The sequence below is a fragment of the Leishmania panamensis genome (assembly GCF_000755165.1).
Source record: "Leishmania panamensis strain MHOM/PA/94/PSC-1 chromosome 14 sequence".
In the NCBI taxonomy this organism is placed as follows: domain Eukaryota; phylum Euglenozoa; class Kinetoplastea; order Trypanosomatida; family Trypanosomatidae; genus Leishmania; species Leishmania panamensis.
This window is the reverse complement of record NC_025859.1, coordinates 325832-346542: the sequence shown is the minus strand read 5'-3', so window position 1 is coordinate 346542 and position 20711 is coordinate 325832. Positions and strand designations below refer to the sequence as shown.

Here is a 20711-nt window from a genome sequence, read left to right as displayed (position 1 = left end):
CACTGTGTGTGTGTGCTTTTTTTCATCACGTTTCTTGAGCCCCTTTTTCTCTCTCCTCTCCTTTGTGTTCTTTGTGTCCGTCCCCCCCCCCCCTCAAGGCGACGGGGGCACACACACACACACAGGTAACTGGACAGTGCACATCACTCGCATCTTGCGAGAGCAAACCATCGTCATGTATCATGCAGCTGGTGCACGACGTGTAGCTGCGCTGGCTACTGCTGGAACGGCCCACATCTCCTGCAGTCACCCCATTATGGTCTATGACGCCTACGGCGCATTGTGTAGAGGGCCTCCGTCGGCTGGAGCAGCGGTAGCCACGCCTAGCGGTAGCCTCACCCTGTGGGCACTGCGCACCCCTATGCAGTTCTTTCATAGCTCAGCCGTCGCCTTAGTGACCGCCGTGTCCCCAGGAAGCACTACCAGCGGTAGCACCACTACGCCAAAGCGCCGGTGCATCACCAAAGCTCGGCATGTGCGCCAGAAAGCCACTGAGTCTACCGCTGCCCCTCACAACGCCGCTGAAGCCCCCACCGCCTCCGCGTCTGCCCCGTCGATGGACCCTGTCAGTCGTCCCCAAAAGAAGCGGGCACGGGCCTCTCGCTCTTCCTCCACCGTAGCTTCAGCGGAGCCGTCTCCACCCGTAGCGCAGGCGCCGCTGGATACTCCCTGTCAGTACAGCGGCAGCACCGTTGACGAGGTTGATGAAAACGATGTCCGCAGCAACGAAGACGCTGGGGCGCAGCACCACGGAGACCTCTACGGAGATTCCACTGAATTGGCCGTCGGAGAAGCAAGCGGGTACGGTGGCAGCGATCACCACGACAGCACGGTAGTGGATGACGGCGATATCGCCGACGATGCCGTGACAGGTACAAACTTGGGCGAAGCGGAGCAGGTGGAACGCGCAGCCGAGGTGCGCGAGGAGACAGACTACAGCGCAGTGGACGGTGAGATAGCGTCAGCGCTGCCGTGCATAGGAAACCTTCTCGACTTTGAGAGTCCGCTGAATCTCCGGCTCGCTACGCTGACGCGTCAGCACGGCAAGGCGTTCCGCGCGATCGCCGTGTACCTGCCGGACACACGGACCACCATGAACTTTGACATCACCTTCGAGGACATTGCGAGCGGTGCGCGGCTTGTGTGTAAGCTGGATGAGATTAAGTCGCGCTATGTGGAGTGGATCAGTCTCTTCTGTGCGTCCTTCATCGCCGTCTTCGTACCAACGCTACAGTCGCCGAGCGTGGTACTACTGCAGAACGCTATCGGCTCGTCGAGGCCTGCACGACCGCCACCGCCGGCGGGCAGTTATCACCCCCAGCTGAACGAGGACCCTGACCACCTCTTCTTCTCCTACACGAAACTGCGCGAAGTAATCTCGCACAAGAAGAAGGATAAGGCGCTGAACCCGAAGCTGCTCACCATGGCGGTGCTGAACGCGTATGCCGAAGAGTGGAAGAACTTCATCTCGGCACCGCTTTCCTGCGCCCCGCAGGCATTTCTCCTCGCCGCCTTTAACTTTCAAAGCCACTCCGGCGACATCAACGCTGGTGCGATGCTCAACAAAGAGCTCCTGCAAGCGCAGCTGGCGGCGGCGGCAGATGCGATCGTGCTGTATTCCTCGACGAACGGCAGCCAAGCCACGCGGCGCCGAACCGGGGCCGTCGCCACGTCTCTCTCAGCCACTTCGACTGGGCTGCTGCGCAACGAGAGCGACCGGTGGGGCCTCATCTTTGTATCGGCGCCGGCGCGCACGGCAGTCGGCACGGCAGCCATCCCCCCGATGCAGGACCTTCTTACCGGCCAGTTTGTGCAGCCGCTCTCCCTCTCAGAGCGGCACCTGATCTACATTATCGGCACCGGGTCGGCCGCCGAGAGCTTCGCCCGCTTCCCGCTAGCTCGCAAAGGCAACTGCGCCTTCTCGATTCTTCTCCAGGACGTGGAGTCTCAGCTGGGGCTGGAGCGGCCACACCGGCTGAACTTGACCTCCATGCTGACCCAAGCGCTGGATAGCTTCTCGCGCATCACGTGGATGGGTCTCATGAAGGAGGAGAATGGTGAACCGCACATGCCGCACCCCAGCTCCGCCTTCTACCGACTGCAGCGTCGCAGCGTGCAGCGGGAGATCATGCCAAGCTTCCTCGAGCCCGTCTTCGCGCCTGGGCCGCGCTTCATGGGAGGCGGCGCCGGTGGCAGGACCGTCGATAGCATGGGTCGTCCCATCCGCGGTGGTACTCCAGACGTCGCCGTCGGTAGGGGTGGTACCCTCGCTCGTGATTTGCGTGCCACTGCGCAAGCGAGCCGACTCCTGGAGGAGCACATTCAAGTCATCTACAACAGCCAGGAGCGGCTGAGTCGAGAAAAGGCGCTGCAGGAAGCGATGCGGAGCCGCGTCGCGTACTTTATGCATGTCACGAGCGCCAGTGTTACGGCCGCCCGCCGTGCGGATAATCCGTTCTCAGCGCGCAACGGCATGATTGACGTGTTGGGGCAGCTGTGGACGTCGCTCAGCTTGATGAACCCGCCGACGGTGCGGCACTGGCAAGCCAGTATTGAGGACAAGACGGGTGAAGTGAAGAAATTTGTTGACCCGGAGGTGGTGCTGCCGGACACGTTGCCGATTGGCCCACCTGAAGCGCCAAATCCGAAGGACAGGGCCGAGAACGCGATCTTGATTGGGTGGGACATCAAGCGCATCTTGCTGTTCCTGCGGCGTAGCGTGAGGCTACGCACATTCTTGTACAACGGTGGCAAGGTATGGTGTGCGCAGTATGCCCAGTACCTGCTGAAGGGCTTCAACAACCTACACTTGGCCACAATGGAGCGGACGCTGCTGCAGTATCACGATGGGCCGCTGAAGGGGTCGATGCAGCCCTTGGCAAAGCTGAAGCTGATTTACGAGATGCAGCTCGAGGTCGCTGTGAGCACGCGGCAGATGTCCTCGGTGCAGCACCGCATGGATGGCCTGCTGGCGTCGATGGAGATGGAGCTGCAGGGGCTGCAGCTGGCGCCGCAGTCGCAGGTGACGTACTTTGCCAACACACTGCGCCTCGACCACGAGCGACTGGAGAAGGTGCTGCATCAGAAGATAATGGACTTCACCCAGTCCATGGACGACGATGTGCGGCAACGCATCAACTTCCGTTCTCCGCAGGATATCAGCACCATCATCTACGGCGGCGGTCTGTGTCGCCACCTCGGATCTCGTTTTATCCCTGTGAAGCCAACCAGATACCCGGTAACAAGCCTCTTCCCGCACGCCGTGTGCTACGTCACTGGCACGAATGTGCCAGACGCCTACATGCAGGTAGACACCTTACTTGGCGGCAACAGCGGCGTAGGCAGCGGTGGCCAGAACAGCGGCAGCGTAATCACGATGAATGATGCACAGCGCAGCCTGCAGACGATTCAGCAACTCTGCAAGCGCTGCTCGATTGATGCGCTGATTCAGCAGACCGCCGTCGTGGTGGTGCTCTGCAAGGTAAAGATTGGTGGCTGGCTGGAGCAGATATCGCTCTACTGCCCTGCCGCCACCGGCCCCGAGACGCGCGAGATCAACCTTCGGGTGGCCGTGGACGACGTCATTCCCGTGGCGGAACGGCCGGATGTGGTGACAGTGACACAGCTGAAGGAGTGCATCGCGGCCTACGAGCCGCTCAAGCAGCTGCTCGCGGCGTCATCAGCGGCATCGACAGGGGCGTCAAGGGCGCCCACAGCACGCAAGCCGAGTGGCAAGAAGACGCGACAAGGCGGCAAGGTGGGCGGCGACGGTGAAGCTGCAGCAGACCTGCGCAACATCCTCATTCTAACAAACTGCACGCACGACAAGTTGGAGACGCTGGTGGACACCGGCGTACTCGAGGCCATCAAGAAGGCCGTGTTTGACGGGCACACGGACGGAGGAGGGCCCGCATCGCTAGAGCGGGTGTGCTTCGCTGACGTCAACAAGGCCTTCCCGCCGCCGCCTCAGGGCGCCGACTCGTTCGAGTCTGACTTCTCGGAGCTCACCTCGTCCAACGTCATCACCTTCTCAGCCCGGTGCACATGGGAAGTGCATGCGAAGGAGCTCGTCTCGCTTGGTGGCGTCGAGGGAGCTGTGAAGAGTATTGTGTCGCAGTGTGCCTCCGTTCTGGGCACGCCGCGAGATGCGTTTCGCAGTTCTCAGCCAACCCCGTCAAGCGCGCCGCAGGGCCTGCATGGGCAGGAGCAGGCATCGACTGCCGGCATGCTGTGGATGGTGACACCGGAGAAGCTGCATCCCCTGCTGCGGCGCTTCTTGCGCGGCAAGTCTGCGTCATCCGGCGCTGACGCGATGGAGCGGGTCACAACGCTGCTGTCACCGTACAAGACGGTCGACCTCTCCTTCTTTTCCGCGCTTCAGCAGCTTCGCTTTACCGAGAAAAAACTCCAGCTCTTCGAGGAGGGCTGCCTTTTCCGTGCCGTGCTGCCGGAATGCCACGACCGTGTGCACGGCGAGCTGTGCCACTGCGTGACGGCTACGGGTCGCCTCTCCTCCCAGTCGCCGAACCTGCAGAACATTCCTAAGGAGGAGGACCTGCGCCGCCTGATTGTGTCGCGATTTGGTGCGCAGGGGATGATGATCGAAGCGGACTACAGTCAGCTGGAGGTCGTCGTCCTCGCCGCGCTGTGCCGCGACCCGCGCATGATGCAGGAGCTGCGCGACAACGTTGACTTTCACTGCCTACGTGTCTCGCTCATGACGAAGGAGCCCTACGAAGATGTGGTGCGCAAGGCGAAGGTGAAGAAAGACCCGCAATACATCCAGCTGCGGCAGCAGGCGAAAGTGTTCTCCTTCCAGCGCCAGTACGGCGCCGGCATTTCAACCATCTCCACCACCACGGGGCTCACGGAGCAGGAGGTGGATCGCCTCATTGTGGCCGAGGAACACCACTACAAGGAACTGAGCAAGTACTACAGCCTCGTGACGAGGTGCGTCGAGTCAGGGGCGGATCGGCTGCTGCGGCTGCGCACGCTGGACACGTCTTGTTGGAACACCAACATCCGCCGCGTCGTGATGCTGACAGAGCCGATGTACTACTTTGTTGTGCCTACCGGCAGCAAGTTCGACTTTACGAGGGACCGCAAGAGTGTGCCACGCCTGAAGAACTACCCGGTGCAGGGCCTCGCTGGGGAAATCGTTCAGATCATGTGCGGCGCCATCGTGCGCGAGTTCTACCAAAAGCGCAACTATGGCGAGAAGGCGTTTTTGGTGAACACCGTGCACGACTGCGTTTGGGTGGACGCGCACAAGTCTGTCGCCGACGAGGTCCGCGCCGATCTTGCACGCATCATGGGACACACGCAGGAAACCATTGCCACCCTTTGGCCCGACATGAAGCTGGACGTGCCCTTCAAGGTGGAGATCCACTCGGGTTCGTCGCTGGGGGAGTTGTCGGCGTAGCGGGCCGACTCGCAGGTGAGGGAACGAGTGTATGTGTGACTCACCGTCGACGTTCGCCGGCTACTTTTACCCCCTTCCTGTGGCAAAAGGTGGAAGAAGGAGCAAAACATAATAACGACAAATCATAGAGAACGTGTCATAGATAGGGCCACCCGAGTCGGTGTGTGGGTGTGTGTGTTTTGTGTCTGCCTCTCTCTCTCCTGCCTTCCTCTCTGGGGGGCCTCGGTGTCCGTTGGGAAGAGCCGTCGCTGTGACAGCAACACGCACGCCCTGCCATCTTTGCTGCCGTCGTCTTTGGGATAAAGCGTTGCCTTGCTGGTTCGACTCGTTATTTCTTTTAGTGTTCATGTTCTCTTCTTCTCTTGACTGACCGCGCCGCCCATGCCATCTTTGGTAGTGACAGGAGCAGCTGGGGATGCGTTCGTGTGCCCGTTGCACATCTGCACGCAAGACGCCAGTAAGCAAGTGCACACACAGCCACACATATGTGTGTGTGTGTGGGCGTGAGCCTGTTGGTACGAGTTGGCTGCCGGCAGAGAAAAGGGGCAGGAAGAAGTCTCTGATGTGGGCGGACATAGGCAGAGATGTACGTACACTCGTTTACTGAACGCATCCTCGGTATCTCTGGTGCGGCGCTGCGTGCGTAACGGTTTGTTTGAGCCACGTCCGTATCATGAACCACGCTTGAGCTGGCTGCTCTGCGCATCTCGCTGGTGTTGTTGCTACCTTCTGTGGCTGATTTCTTTCCGATGCATTGCACCGCCCAATAGCTGGCGCTCTTCGATAACCTCTCACTTTCTACTCTCTCCCATCACCTCTCGCTACCTCTTCACCTTCGATGGCTGAGCTTGTGCTGCTTCTCTTGCCGCGCCACGCTGATCAATACGCCTCTCTTTCCCTTTTCCATTTTCTCTTGAATGCCGCACCGCCGTCACCATGCTGCAACCGCGCCCTCTTCAACACCTCCTCGCCAACGGCAGCACTTCTTTGTTTCACTCGCCTCATCTACAAACGACTCTAACGGCCTCTCTCCCTTCACCACGCCTGGCCACTCACTCTAACCCTTGCAGCCAAGTTCACACCTCCACCCCCTTATCAGCAGGCCTTTTTCAGTTCTCAAGGACTTGCAGCGTTCCTCTTATGGTTATGGTTTGTTTTGCTGTCCATTACTCTCTTTCTCATTCACCCAGCTAATCACTTCACACGCACAGACAGCGAAGTCGCTTGAGTGTGCACCTTGCGCTTGCCTTATTTCCCTCATCTTGCCTTCCCTCTCATCCTTCTTCAAGTGTTTCACTCTGCCCGATCTCGCCGCACCATGCTCAGCACATACGCGTACACTACGAGCCCACCCGCACGGTAACGTGGCCTACAAAAAAAAATGAATTGTGCATCAGAGTTTGGCCTCTTACCCTCCCTCCCTCCCTCTCTCTCTATGCCCCCGCGCCAGTGAGGGACAATGCACGTGCGCCTGGTCGTTGTCTCCTCGTACGTGCGCTACACTGAACGACTTCTTCTTTCCCTCTTTCAACCATATCGAGCATTTCATTGGAACTCTGTCGGTGCAGCCCACGCTCACGCCCACGCCCACCTTCCCCCCCCTCGCTCCCTCGCACAAATACACCAACACCATACATGTACTCCTTCACAAAGCTGATAAACAAAACAGGAAACCCTCTCCGTCGTCCCTTCGCCCCACTTTCGAGCGCGCGCGCCACCCCCCCCCCTCTGCTCTCTTGGCGAGGACCACAGGGATCATTCTGCATGTACGTGGACTGCAGTGTGGTGCCTGCAATGGTCTGGCGGCGCCAAGCGCTTTGGTGGTAATTCCCCCACTTTTTCAGCTGCCACCTCGTCTCCCTTTTTGCTTCTCTCGCGGTGGGCTGGACGTGCTCCCCTCCCCTCTGCCTTCAGACGCAGACATGCATGGTTCCCATCCAGGCTGGTGCGGTTGCTGTCTTGACTATTTCGCACTATGCCCCGATGACGGGGTAAAGGAGGGGGACAGCCCTCAGAGCGTCGCATCCGCGATCCGGTGCCCACTCGCTGGCGAGGAGCCTGCCTCCACCTCGAGGCGTATGCACCAGGTGGCAATGGGCAGAGTGGGAGCGGCTGTGAGGCGGCAACTTGCAAGACGGGTGAGTGGGTAGAGTTTGAGGCAGTGGCCGCGCTCAGATAGGTGAGTGTTCATTGCGGGTGTACGGCTGCCTCCCACCACGCGATGGGGCCTGTGGGTGGCAGAGTGGCGTGGGGAGTTTCAGCACTCATGCTCGATGGCAGCGAACGGGCACGGTAAAGTTTAAGAAGAAAACGAACAATAGAGCTCCACACCGCCGTGTTGTTGTGTATTGCTGGCATTTCACGCTCCACTTCTTCTCTCTCTTTCTGCTGCCACCCTGTCGCTTCCATAGTGGTCCCCACTTCTCTCGCTTCTGCCTTGTTTGATTTTCGGGCAGGGGCGCTTCAGCAGGAGCGCATCTTCTCTCCACCCACCGCACACCGTACCACCCTTCGAAGGAAGAGACAAGCACAATGGCTACCACCGCCACCACCACAGCTGCGACAGCTGCCGAAGATATCCTCGAGGGTCTTCCAAGCGAGGAGGAGCTCGCAGCCAAGTGCCTTCAGTTGGGACTTGCCATGCGTCAGCCCCCCACTTACCACGTCACCCATCCTGCCTTGTCCCTGCGTCCCCTCCCCATGAAGGTGGAGGTACTGCGCGAGCTGTACGGCCTCCAGCTCCTGTGGAATGAAGCGATTAACCGCACGGCGCGCAACTTTGAGTTCTTGCGTGACTCGATGCGGTCGACAGCAGAGAGTGATCGTGACTTCACAGGCCGACTGCTCTCCATTCTGGAGAGGGTGTACATGACCACCCCTGACGGGGCCAAGGCTCCGGTATACCAGCCGCTAATGTTGGGCATCTTCCGCTCCGACTACATGAGCTCCGTTGACTCTGAGAGCAGCAGTCCCGTCTCCCCTGCTGAGGCCGCGGCCTCTGTGACGCTGTCTGGTGCGGCGGCAGCGGCGGTTGCGACAGAGACGTCGCGACAGTGGAAGAACATCGAGTTCAACACCATCAGCTGCTCCTTCGCCGGGCTCTCCCCGCTGGTCCAGCAGTTCCATGCTTACCTGCAGAAGTTCCGCGAGGCTGACATGAACGCCAGGGCTGCGGCGGACCTCGAGCACGTCGAGGCGTCCTCGCTCTCCACGTCATCCGTCGTGGCCGCCTTGCCGCACCAACACGCGCCCGCGTACGTGCCGGACCAAATGCATAGCTCGGCAGTGCAGGTGCCGGCGGCACTTGCCAAGGCGGTCGCTGCTTGGCGCAGTGCTGTCCCCTGCGCAGGCTTCCTTCGCCAGTATCAGCACCGCACGGGTGTCAAGCTGAAGCCGATTGTGCTCGTCGTTGTGCAGAAAAACGAGATGAACACGGCTGATCAGTACAAGCTGCTGCTGGAGCTTCTCGAGACTCACCGCGTGTTAAGTCTGCGGCGCACGCTCGCTGAGCTGCATGAAACGATGCGACTTGAGCACGCTAACCTTGGTGAAAGCAGATGCGATCACAGCACGGGGACCAAGGAAGTCGTGAGCGAGCAGCTGCAGCCGCCCTTCTTGGTGCTGGAGGGGAAGTACGTCGTAGCGGTGACCTACTTCCGCAGCACCTACGTGCCGCAGGACCTGCCTACGGATGCAGCATGGCAGACGCGGGAGTGGATCGAGGAGTCCAACGCGGTCAAGTGCCCGAGCATACCGTACCACCTGATGACCTTTAAGAAGATGCAGCAGCTCATGTCGAATGTGTCGGAGGTGCTGGCGCCGGTGAGCTTCGCTGGTGACCAGCAGAAAGCCGCTGCCTTGGCGGAACATTTTGTACCGCAGTACTCGCTGAATAAAGATGAGTATGGCCGGTCTGGCGAGAATCAGCAGTGCAACGACAAGGATAAGGTGATCGACGACCCGGAGTACTGGATCGCTGACGCGGTGGAGCACCTAGAGCGGTATGTGCTGAAGCCGCAGCTTGAGGGCGGCGGCAACCTCATCGCTGGCGAAGCCATGCAGCGCTTGCTGCGTGATGCGAAGAGCGACGACCCACTCTACCAGAAGATCCGGCGTGAGTACATATTGATGCGCAAAATTCACTGCCCGGTGATGAAGGGAATTTTTTTCCGGCAGAATCAAATCCACGTGGTGGAGAGCAATGTGAGCTCGGAGCTTGGCATCTACGGCGTCACCCTGTCATCCGATGCAAATCAGTACATCATGAATGAAGCCGCTGGCAGCGTGGTGCGGACGAAGCCGGCAGATGTCGCCGACGGTGGCGTAATGGCTGGCATAGCTGCTTTGGACAGCGTCCAGCTGATCGATGAGGCGCCGCATGAAGTTGCCTGGTCTGGTGCCAGCGCGGTTGCTGATGAACGCTACCCCTAGAAGCTTATGTCTACTAGAGGCGCGATCGCGGTGTTGGCGGCCACCGCAGCAGCAACGTTGGGGTGGCTGGTGAAGGGTCGCTTCAAACCGCAGCGTCCTCTTGCCGTGGATGGAGCATCCACAGCGACTGGAGCAAGTTAATCGAAAGGAATAATTGTGATATTGCTGGTAAGCTAGGCTTAGTAGAGCTGGCATCCGCATAGAGCTGTGTGTGTGTGTGTGTGAGTGGCCGTCTTTCAGCATTCTTTTCCTTTTGCCTGCCCCCTCTTTGCGGCAGCTGTTCGCATGCCTATTCAAAACAGCGAGGAGGGGGGGAGGAACAGGCAATGTAATCGCCGCAGGGCCGACGATCGTTTCTTCTTACCTGCACGACCGCCGCGATCAATCCTCTCTCGTCCCTCTGTGCCTCTCTTCACCTCTCATCCTGCTGTGCATGCATGGGAAACAAGTCCCCCCACACACACACACACACACGCACACGCACACGCACACGGGAAAGAAACGAGTGAATAAAGAGCGGCGCCGCCTCCATGCGTACATGCGCATAAAAAAGAAACCCCTTCGCTCCACTACCGCCGCCGCCGCCGCCACGACCATCATCAACGATCGCTTGGGCTCTGGGCTCTGGGCTCTGGACAGAACCAGCACAAGCAGCCAGTCCTGGTGTTCAAGCCCGAACTTACACGAATCCAGCGCCCACTCACGCGTGCACGTGCGGAACTGATCGGCTTAAAGAAATATGCATCAACCGCAATGATTGACACAGCCACGCGTACGCTTCATTTACTCTTTGACTTTCCTGCCCGTTCTCTCTCTCTTTGTTGTTTCCTTCGCGCCCCTCCTCAGCTCTCCACCCTGCGTCTGATGGGTGCAATACTGCACCCCTGTGTCGGTGTGTGCGTGTGTGTGTGCACGCACCCTTGCTCTCATCCCACCTTCCGTGTGAGCTCCGCATGTGAAACGAGCGATTAGTCAGCTGTGCCTTGCCTCTGTGTGTGTGTGCGTGTACTCGTGCGTTCCTCTCTTCATCGATGTTTTTTTCGTTGATGATCAGAATTCGCCTTCTTGTCCTCGCCCTCTCCTCCGATAGGTGGCTGCAGCGTTACATCGCTCGAAGAGGTTTCATAGCTGTGCTGTGCAGGCATGCCATTGGTGCTTGGCAGCAGAGGGAGGGGGGAGGCTTTCCCACCACTCTGTCTCTTGCAGCTCTCCCACGCGCTCACTTGCTGCCGCTGCCCTTCCAGAAGGTTATCCCAACCCCATGCCCTTGTGGCTATATTCTTCGGTGTGGAACAGCTGAGAAGTCACTTACAGGATGTTGCCTTCCGCCTCCGTCGTCCTGGCAATTTAAACTCGGCTGAAGAGGAGAAGCAGGTGTACTGCTGTAGGTGTGTGGATTGAATAGGGAGGGAGGGCGCGCACGCCCGAGCCGACCTCCAGTACAAGTAAGCAACGCAGTACTAAAGTACGCCCCTCCTCGGCTAGGCCGCAGAGCGTGGTTGCGCTGCTCTTCCTTTTTTTTCTTCCGTCGACGCAGGTTCTCTTGATCGCTCGCTCACTCTACGTAAGTGTGGGAGTGGAGGGGCGGAGAGTGGAAGAGGGCCTGCAGAGGAAGAAACGAGCTACAAGAATGAACCCCTATTCTCCTCCTCCTCGCGGTGTCGTGCATCTCTTTGAAAAGGCGGGACTAGGTTGATAGTGGCTGTTGACGGAGTAGAAAGAGGCTAGATGCGAGAGAGCAGGCTAGTGGGGCAGCGTCCTTGAGGGTGGAATGGGCTGCGCTGCACTGGTGGCACCTACCTGCAGTTGTGCGTCGCTGCAGTGCATGAGGAAGTATCTGCGCCTTTGCGTGCGAGAATGTGGGCGGTGTGTCTTGGGTGAGAGTGCTCTGTCTCTCTCTCTTGCTCGTTTCTTTTCGCTCTCCTCCGTTGTCGGTGCGAACGTTGTGATGTCAACCTCAATGGACCACTAGTGAAAACAACCAAATCCTTCAGATGCTCCGCATCGAGGACGAGAACCCAATCGAGAAATCCGCAGAGAAGGACTGAACGTTCGACAATTTGGCTGGTGGAGTGAGCGGGAGAGAGAGAGAGGAAGGGGGTAAATTGTGGCAGGGGGTGAGAGGGCGCAGCTCAGGTGCCATTACGCACCCCCCTCTCTCTCTTCTTCCTTTGCACGTGGCATCGGCGTGCCCTGCATGCGTGTGCTGTACTTCTCTCCTCCATGGCGACACACTCCGCCATGTGCACGTCAGCTTGATTAGCTATTTACTCTCGCGTGATGCAACTCTAGCTGTCCTATACACACACACACACACACACACATTCGTTCCTCCTTAGTGAAAAACGAGGTTGTGTGTGCGGGTGCGGGTGGGTGTTACTGACGAAGGGAGAAACTTGGCTGCAGGCTGGGGCGGTGCAGGAGCTCGGGAGTGGAGGAAGGGGGGCACAGGCGCGTTGATGGCGAAGGAACGAAGGATAAGAAAGCAGGAGAAATAGGGAAGCCGTTCTGTGAGTCGTTGTGTGTCTGCACGCTCTGCGCGTATCGGTGCAGCGTTCTTGTGATGCGTCAATGAATTAAGAATGGCAAGAGGCACGTGTATGGGGACCTGCCCATGTGGATATGCATGGGCACGTGTGTGTGTGTGTGTGTGGGTGTGTGTGTGTGTGTCATGAAGGGTTCGACAGCATTGTTTAGGAAACGCGAGACGGGGGGAGGTGGGGGAAACTAAGCGTCTCTGGTGACGCACCGCGCCTTCATCGTACCTCCTTTCCCTCCTCTCACCTCTCCTACACGCACACAGAAGTGAATGTATGCCTTCTCTAGAGTCATCGCAGCTGAACTGTTGACCTTTTCCTTTCCACCCTTTCCTTTCTCTTTCTCCCGTTGTTCCCTTCGGCGTATGCCACCTGTGACTGCACGCCGCCTCCGTCTCGCTCCATCCCCACCGCTTGCCTCTTTTCGAAGGAATGATGTTGGGGGTGTTGGTTGGTGCGGTGGCGGAGGCGAGGTTGCGAGGTAAAGCACCATCCCCAGGAATACGGAGGGAAGAGAGCGGAGGGGCGAGCGAGGTGAAAAAATCGAAGGGCAACATCACCACTGTTCCTGAGATGTAGTTAGGAGGGCTAGATATTGGTGGATTGCTATGCTCGTCTGTGTCTGTGTAGCCTTGTGATTTCGAAGAGGAGGAGGCGGCACCCTTGGACGGCCAAGTGTCTGCATGCACGAGCACTCCGTCAAGGCCGTCGCTCTCGCACACACTCATCTGTTTCTTCACAGTGTGCCTCTGCTGAGAGAGGGGGGGAGGAGCGAAGGCGCCTGGCGCTTCCGTACTGGACAGAGCACCAAAAAGAAAGCGAGAAAACGACTCCCAACAAAGCGGTGAACGACAAACAGACGCCTCTTCGTCTGTACAAGAGCTACAGGGGGAGATGACTGTCTGTGTCTGCGTGTGTGCTCGTGACTCTGCAGGAGGAGCGCACGTGCACGCAACGAAGCGCTAACATACCAAAGAGTCCAAAATTCTAAAAAGGCTGAGCTGGCAACCAGTTCAGGGGATCGTGCGGTGTCTGGAGGCAGTGACACGTGCCCTGTGGTACCTCGTGCTCATTCGCTTCCACGTTTCTTTCCCTTTTGCCTAACCTTAGCCATTATTAGGCGTCTTGCTAGTTAGCAACATGGTCTCTCACTCTCCTTGCTCGCTTTGTGGCTTAACGACGAGGATGACAGCAACTGAGTGCGGAAGCACACAGGTAGTGAGACAGCACCGTGCAGAGCTGCACATGCCTACTCCCTCCCTCCCCGCCTTCCTTCCCATTTTGGCGTCTGTTTCTGCTTTTCGTTTTTGCCCTCCCTTTCATTCTTGTCTCTCCCCGTGGTGTATTCTCACTCCACAACCCAGCACTCGTCTACACACACGCGCATAGACGAAGGAATCAGCTCACCAGAGGAGCAGGTCTTCTGACGCTCTGCTGCCACGTGGGTGTTTCGGTAAGATTGAGGAGTCAGGTCTCCATCAGCCTCTCGCCACCCCCACACCCCACCCCCTCTCTGAAGCCCCTCTCCTTCCCCAAACGGAAGCACGTGCTTCATACGCATTCGTGTGCGCCATCAGCTGCTATCAGTTGTCTAGCACTACAAGATGCCTGCGTCGCCACCGCCACTCAGCTGGAGAGCACGGCTGGGCAACCTCTACGCGGCGAAGAAGCGGGACATCTTCTTTGGATTGGTTGCTCTCTTTGCCCTCGCAACGGTCGCACGGGCAGAGATGATGCGCAAGGGGGTGCTGCAGCCTCCGCCTCCGCAGGAGGTGCATCCTAAGGTGTCGCGTGCGTTTGGTAAGAGCAAGCGAAAGTCAGAAGAGTAAGGCCACGCAAGAAGAACACACGCGTGCTATATCTGTACCTCCTCAAGTGTGCCCATGGCTCTGTGAGCGTGTGTGTATGCCATGCTCATGTCCCCCTTCTCGCGCCCGCAGTCCACTGCGACCTCTCTACTTTCTTTTTACGATTTCTGAAGAGGAGCGGGAGAAGAGAGGTGTACGTGATCGAAGTGCCAGACGAGGAAAAGGTCATCGCTCTCCTCAGTGTCGTTGACGCGTTCGGCCACCGCTACGATGTAGCACACAGGCAGACACACCTTCGCAAGCGACTACAAGAGCTTCACCATTGCGGGGGCAAACCCATCACGACCCATGCCCCAGAACTCACAGACTCACGAAAGAGAGAGAAAATCCACACAATGCTCACAGGCACGGGAGACGAGCCCCTGTCTACCTTTGGGTCTTCCATGGAGCGGCGCTGAATCCCCAGTCCACTCCTCAGTAAAGGGTGTTCGAGCATCATCAGTGTTGGAAGGTGCACAGGGGTACTCGCCCTTCCCCCTTTCCCCCTCCTCACTATCGCTCACGTCACGGTACCGCGGCAACTGCAATGCGTGTTCGCGCCACATCTTCAACTTTTCCTCCGACTTACCCTCCCCCTATTATAATTCCTCACCGGTCAAAACGGGCAATCATCATTACTCCTCCCCTCCCCCCCCCCACCGATTGACGTCTCCGTCTTGAGCGTGCTCTCGCCTCTCATCCCTGCTTCTCCCAGTTACGAAAGGAGGTACCCGGTTGTGGCACTCGTCAGCAAAGGAACTCAGCAACACCATCACCGAGTGCGTGAGGAGGACCACTCACCCGTTGAAGCCATTGTTGCGCAAACACTTACACAAGCCAGTTCATATACAAGAGCACAAAGGCGCGCGCGAAGGATCGAGAGAGCGACGGCTGACGTTGGGCAAGAGAAACGCGGTCTTCCTCCGGTCTCCCCCTCTGCTTCCCTCCCTAGACGGGCCTCTCCCTCCCCCCCCCCTTCATACCCAGTGCGCACACCACCGCTCTTTATTTCTTCGCTATTCGCACCTTCCGGCGCGTTAGGGCGGCACTCTCTCCGCGTAGGTGTGTGCGGGGAAATCTGGTGTGCTCTTATTCGGCACACCCACGCACGCACACAGAACAACGAAAATATACAAACAGGAAGGCGAGGCGAGGCGAGGCAGAGGTACTAACTGACTCACCCCGCGCTCGATTAGCTCTCGCTCTCCTTTTACCGTTGGCGCTGCGGTCTCTGCTCTGCTGTGGTTGCTGTTTTCAGCTCATTTCGCTTCACTTCCACCACCACCCTCACCCCTTGTCTTCGTCCTTGGGTGTTTGTACTTGTTAGCGTGAGTGCCTGTGTCTCTGTTTGATCCTCGCCTTGTCTCTCTCCCCCCCCCTCCCTCCCTCACTCTCTTCCGCTCTCCTCTTTACTCATTTTTCTTTTCTGCGCCTGTGCGATCCCGACTCTCCCCTCCCTTCGTTGTCGTATTTTCTCCCGTCTCTTCCCTTCCTGCTGTCGCTGCTGGTCATCACCGCTGACGGGTGTGTGTTGCCCGCACTTCAGTGTTGTAAAGCACCCGCCAACACCCACTCCCTCTGTGTGTGCGTGTGTGTGCGTTTTTCGAGGTGGCGCAAGAGTGACACAACGTGTGACACTCGTCTTCACTGCCTTTTCGTTTTCTCCTTTCATTGTCTCATCTTGTATGCTACCACTGCGGTGCTGGTGGTGGTCGTCGTCGTGATCGTCGTGACTTGTGCTCCCGCCGCTCTCCTCGCGTTGTCCGGCCTCACCCCCTCTTTCCCTTGTCTGTTTTTCTTTGTTTCGCCCTTTTCTGTGTCTCCTTGAGCAGATCGGGCCTGTAGGCGACGCGCACGTGCACAAGTCGCTCTCCCGTCCGTCTCCCACCCACCCACACACACGCACACACACGTAAACCACCTCTATTTCTTGTGTGGTTCGTGTCGTTTGCATTTTTTATTGCCAGTGCGTGCGTGCGTGTGTGGGTGGGTGTGTGGGTGGGTGTGCGCGCGCGCGGGTTGCTCGTGTTTCACGTGAGTACCACTACCATCACCACTGCTGCCTTCTCGTTGACTTCGCTCACCTAGATTTCCCCTTGGCGCGTGTGTCTGTGACTGTGTGTACATATATGTACATATACCCCCTCTCTCCCTCCCTTCCTTTTTCTCTTCGACTCATTGAGTTTGCTGCCTAAGACAACGTGCGTGCTGCTTTGTTTGTGTCTCTCCTTCACCCACCCACCCACCCACCCCAACACCCCCTTTCCCCTTCAAGGAGAACACAGGGCCACACATTGTGCTTTAGTACTCGCCACAAGACACGTTGCTGCTGGTGTATTCGCTTGTGTCTGTGCGTGGGGTGTGTGTGTGTAACTTTGGAGGGCACAGCGGAAAGACGGATCTGCATCACCTATCCACCCACCCACCCTCTTTTTTTCTCTTTCAGCCTTGTCGCATTGTGGTTGTGCTCTCCTGTCTTGGCTTTTCCATTTGTGGCATCGGTGCTCAAGCGTGGTGCACCGTGCTGTTCTTGCTGCTGCTGACGCATTCACTTCGCGCCCGCCCCCCCCCTCTCACTCTCTCGCAGCATACTGGCAGAGTCGCAGTCATACATTTATCTCTCTCCTCTGCGAAGACGCTGCTGCTACGCAGACGCCCGTACACACTCAGTGCTCCTCTGTAGGACTTTCTTTTTCTCCTGTGCCAGTGTGTGTGTGTCATCCTGCCTGGGCCTGCGCGAGTCAAGTCCGTAATCAACACTAGAAAATGCTCCGAAAAGGTCGAAAAGGCAACAACAGCAGCAGCGCTGCCAGCGGCGGCGCTGCCCCGTCGCGAAGCGCCTTGCGGGAGGTATCGATTCAGCAGGCCCTGGCGGCGTTGCCCCCTGCGGCGAGTCGCGCCAACCTGCTCTATCAGTGCTATGACACCTCGTGCGCTCCGAGTAACGCGATGTTTCTGTCTCCTTCGAACGCCGGCGGAGGTGACAAGCAGCGTCCCGTGGGTATGACGGGCGCTCTCGCTGCTGGTGCGGCAGCTGGCAAGGCCAACCACGTCAGGCGAGGCGTAAGCATTGCTGGCTTCAATGGAGCGCAGGGGCACAGTAGCGCGCAGGCGACGGCGCTAACGAGGGTCACCAAGCAGCAGCAGCAGCAACAGCCTGGTAGCAACGGAGCGCGTGGGCCACCGCTGCCGCCAGCGCCGGTTGCCCGGGGAGGCGAGAGCTACGCTAATGAGAATAAGCGCCTCGCCATTTCAGACCCACTTCCCTACTCGGCACGACAACGGCAGAAAGACGGCAACGGCGGCGGCGGTGTCAACGGCTACACCACAGCTCATCGTAAGGTTGTGGGTACCACACGGGGCGGAGGCGAGCCGCACGATACTCCTGACCTCAACGCTCGCAGGGGCAGCGATAGCGCACTGTACGGCGAGACTGACACGGGCCGCCGACGTGCCTTGTCGCTGCCACGGACACACGAAGACGTGAAAGAAATCCTGCCCCGGCTGCGTCCACTTCGCGAGGTTGGGCATAGTGGCAGCTTGAGCAGGCTCTGCAGTCCACCACCACGGCTTTTGGCCGACCACCACGACACAGCCACCGGTGACACGCTGAACACCTTGCGCACCATAGTGGGCAACAGCAGCATGTGTGTGGATGACAGGGAAAAGGAGAAGCAGCGCGAGGTACTCAGCGCACCGCCGACGTCGTCGACAATAATTCCATCTAGCTACTCACCACGCCCGGTGGGAGATCAGCTGCGTCTACTCCGTCGCCACAGCAGCCAAGGAAGCGCGCGCGGAAACAACGGTATGGCGACCCGGGCTGCCGGCGGACTATTTACCTTGGAGAGCGTAGCTGGTGGCACTGGCGATACCAGTACCGCGTCGATCGAGACCCGGCGCAACGTGAAGCGTGGGGCGGCCGCAGTAGCCGCGGCGGCGGTGGCGCAGCGTGGCATTGGTGAGATGGACAGCAAGTCGGCGGATGACTGCAGCAGGACCAATGTGAGGAGGGCGCCGCACAGCGTTGAGGCTGAGCAACGGGGGCGCAACGATGGTGAAACGCGAGGTGAGGCGTCTGACTCCGACAAACTGTTTGGCAGCACGCAGACGCTCTTCTCGCTGCGGTCAGGTGCGGAAAGAGGCAACGCCATGAATGCTGGCGCACAACCAACCCCGCCGCCGGCGCCAGCGACCGTTCCATCGTCGCGCACGCGCAACCGCGCCAACAGCGGACCGGGGGGCGCCGAAAGTGAGCTCCCTGTCTACAAGTTCAATGTCGTGCTCAGCAGCGGCAGGACGACGACAGTCCCTATATCGCTTATCGTTGGCAGCGGCTGTGTGCAAGGGATGCGACCAACCATGGAGGATGCTCACTTCGCTGTGCTCAACGCAGCCCACGTTCGCGGTCAGCCGGTCTCGCTTCTTGCCGTGCTGGACGGCCACTGCGGACGGCGGGTGGCCGACCTCGGAGCCAAGTGGCTGCCTCACTACGTACTGCATCACGCCGCCCTTGGCGAGAATAACGCGCTGGCGCTTGTGGAGTCCATCCTGCAGACGGACCGTGAGATCTTCCACACTCTTCAGGCAAAGAGTCAGCTAAACGAGCAGCACAAGGCGGGCCGCGGCATCGGACGTCGACGCCACGACGTGGAGGAGGAAATGTTCGACGAAATGGCGAGCGGGACGAACGGCGGGTCGACACTGATTGCAGCCGCCGTGTGTGGCCGGATGCTGTACGTGGCGTGCCTCGGCGACGCCCGAGCGGTGCTCTACGACGGACACACCACGATCGCCATGAGCGAAGATCACAAGCCTGGCAATACGACCGAGTCCCGTCGCATTGCCAAATGTGGCGGTTTCGTGCAGTTTGGCCGTGTGTGCGGTATTCTCGCGGTGAGCCGCGCCCTGGGCGATTTCGAGTTTAAGTTTCAGCCGTCGTCGGCGCTCGATGGGAAGGGCGAGGAGAAACTGTCGACGAACTTTCCGTTCGGCGTCCTCCGCGACAGCGACTTGAAGGGGTCAGCTGCGCCACCGTCGCCCTCGCACTGCCGCCGCTTCATCTCGAATCGGGACTTGATGGTGAGCAACATAGCCGACGTCCGACAACTGCATCTTACTGACGCCTCCGCCTTCTTACTCCTCGCCTGTGATGGGCTATGGGACGTGCTGAGTAACGAGGAGGCCACCGAGTTTGTGCGCGACTTTCTGTGCTACACACCGGACGTTTGCGACCCGCACATTCTCTCCGGGGTGAAGTCGCGCCCCTCCCCAGACGTGGTACAGCGTGTCCTTAATAACTGCTGTCAGAAGCTCGCTGAGTTCGCTGTGGATCGCGGCAGCATGGACAACGTCTCTGTGATGGTACTCTTCTTCCACGATGTCGTTGACACCGTCGCACGCTTCAGCGGACGGGTGCCGTCCCCAGCGAGGGTGGGTGAAGGCTCCAGTAGCGCTTCCCATCAGCCCCACTCTCTGCGCGACTTGGGCAGGTCCAATTCGCGCAACTCTGCACCGTCGGCCTTTCAGCTGACAAACAGCCAGCTGAAAGTGCGCAATGGCCGCATTGTCGCGCAGCGGTAGCGATCGGCGCGCCTATACGTCCCGTACCCCATTCCGTTCACGCTCGTCTTGTCACCTCCTCCTCCTCCTCCCCCGTCAGTGGAAGAGCTGGTTTGCATGCACTAGCTCTCCTGCATCCATGCCCCCGACCAATACTCAGCGATGAGTTGCCGCCGTCTTTCTCTCCCTCTCTCTCGTCATATTTTCCCCCTCTCGTGATGCACATGGCAAACGCAGACACTCTCTCTTTCGTGCCATCGCCAACGTCCAGCATCTAGCGAATCGTAACTCGAGCACGACCACACAGAGGGAAGTGAGGTGTGTGGATGATTGGAGTGGAGAGGGAGAGGTGGCGACCCCCGTGTGTAGATGCCCCGTGCACCCTTAGAGACGTGCCCTTTTTCATCTTCTCTCTGGATATGTTTTCCCGCTCTGTCTTCTCGTCTTCTCGCCTTCTCGCTGTCTCTCTCTCTCTCTATGGATGTATCGGTCTGTGCAAAGACGCGCATTCAAGGCGCATGCCTGCGTGTCAATGGAGAGAATGAAATAGAGGAGCACATGGTAGGGTGAGGAGCGGAAGCGCTGGCGGTGCGTCGAGTTTTCTGTGCAATGGACTGAGGCAGTGGCTAACGCACACCTAACTCATCCCCTGAAGTGCTGTGTTAAGGATAAGTATGTGGGCCCATTCTCGTTTTTCCTCCCACCTCAGCGACCCTCCTTCCCCCATCCTCCTCTCGAAATCGCGGATTGAGCTTCGGCTCCTCTTCCGTCCTCTCCCTCTCTTCGGTGTGCCAGTGAGTGTCCGTTCCTGCATGTGGCGAAGGATGTGTGGGCCGGCATGGACACACAGCCCCTCACACACGCTGCAGAGAGGTGCGAGCGATAAGCGAAGGGAGAGGATGGGACGACACA

General features: G+C 58.8%; 3 protein-coding genes across 3 annotated transcripts, besides 1 other annotated feature; all 3 read left to right on the top strand.

The window, feature by feature from the left end:
* Nucleotides 1–556: 556 nt before the first annotated feature.
* LPMP_140890 (mitochondrial DNA polymerase I protein C, putative) lies at nucleotides 557–5422 on the top strand (the record flags this gene model as incomplete). Its single annotated transcript, XM_010699018.1, has 1 exon — nucleotides 557–5422. One exon carries the CDS (start codon nucleotides 557–559, stop codon nucleotides 5420–5422), a length of 4866 nt encoding a protein of 1621 aa, XP_010697320.1.
* A 2014-nt stretch (nucleotides 5423–7436) lies between these two features.
* Nucleotides 7437–7719: a repeat region.
* A 235-nt stretch (nucleotides 7720–7954) lies between these two features.
* Nucleotides 7955–9853, top strand: LPMP_140880 (glutathione synthetase, putative; the record flags this gene model as incomplete). Its single annotated transcript, XM_010699017.1, has 1 exon — nucleotides 7955–9853. One exon carries the CDS (start codon nucleotides 7955–7957, stop codon nucleotides 9851–9853), a length of 1899 nt encoding a protein of 632 aa, XP_010697319.1.
* A 7150-nt stretch (nucleotides 9854–17003) lies between these two features.
* Nucleotides 17004–19820, top strand: LPMP_140870 (protein phosphatase 2C-like protein; the record flags this gene model as incomplete). The annotated part of the gene is made up of 1 exon (XM_010699016.1): nucleotides 17004–19820. One exon carries the CDS (start codon nucleotides 17004–17006, stop codon nucleotides 19818–19820), a length of 2817 nt encoding a protein of 938 aa, XP_010697318.1.
* Between the last annotated feature and the right edge of the window lie 891 nt (nucleotides 19821–20711).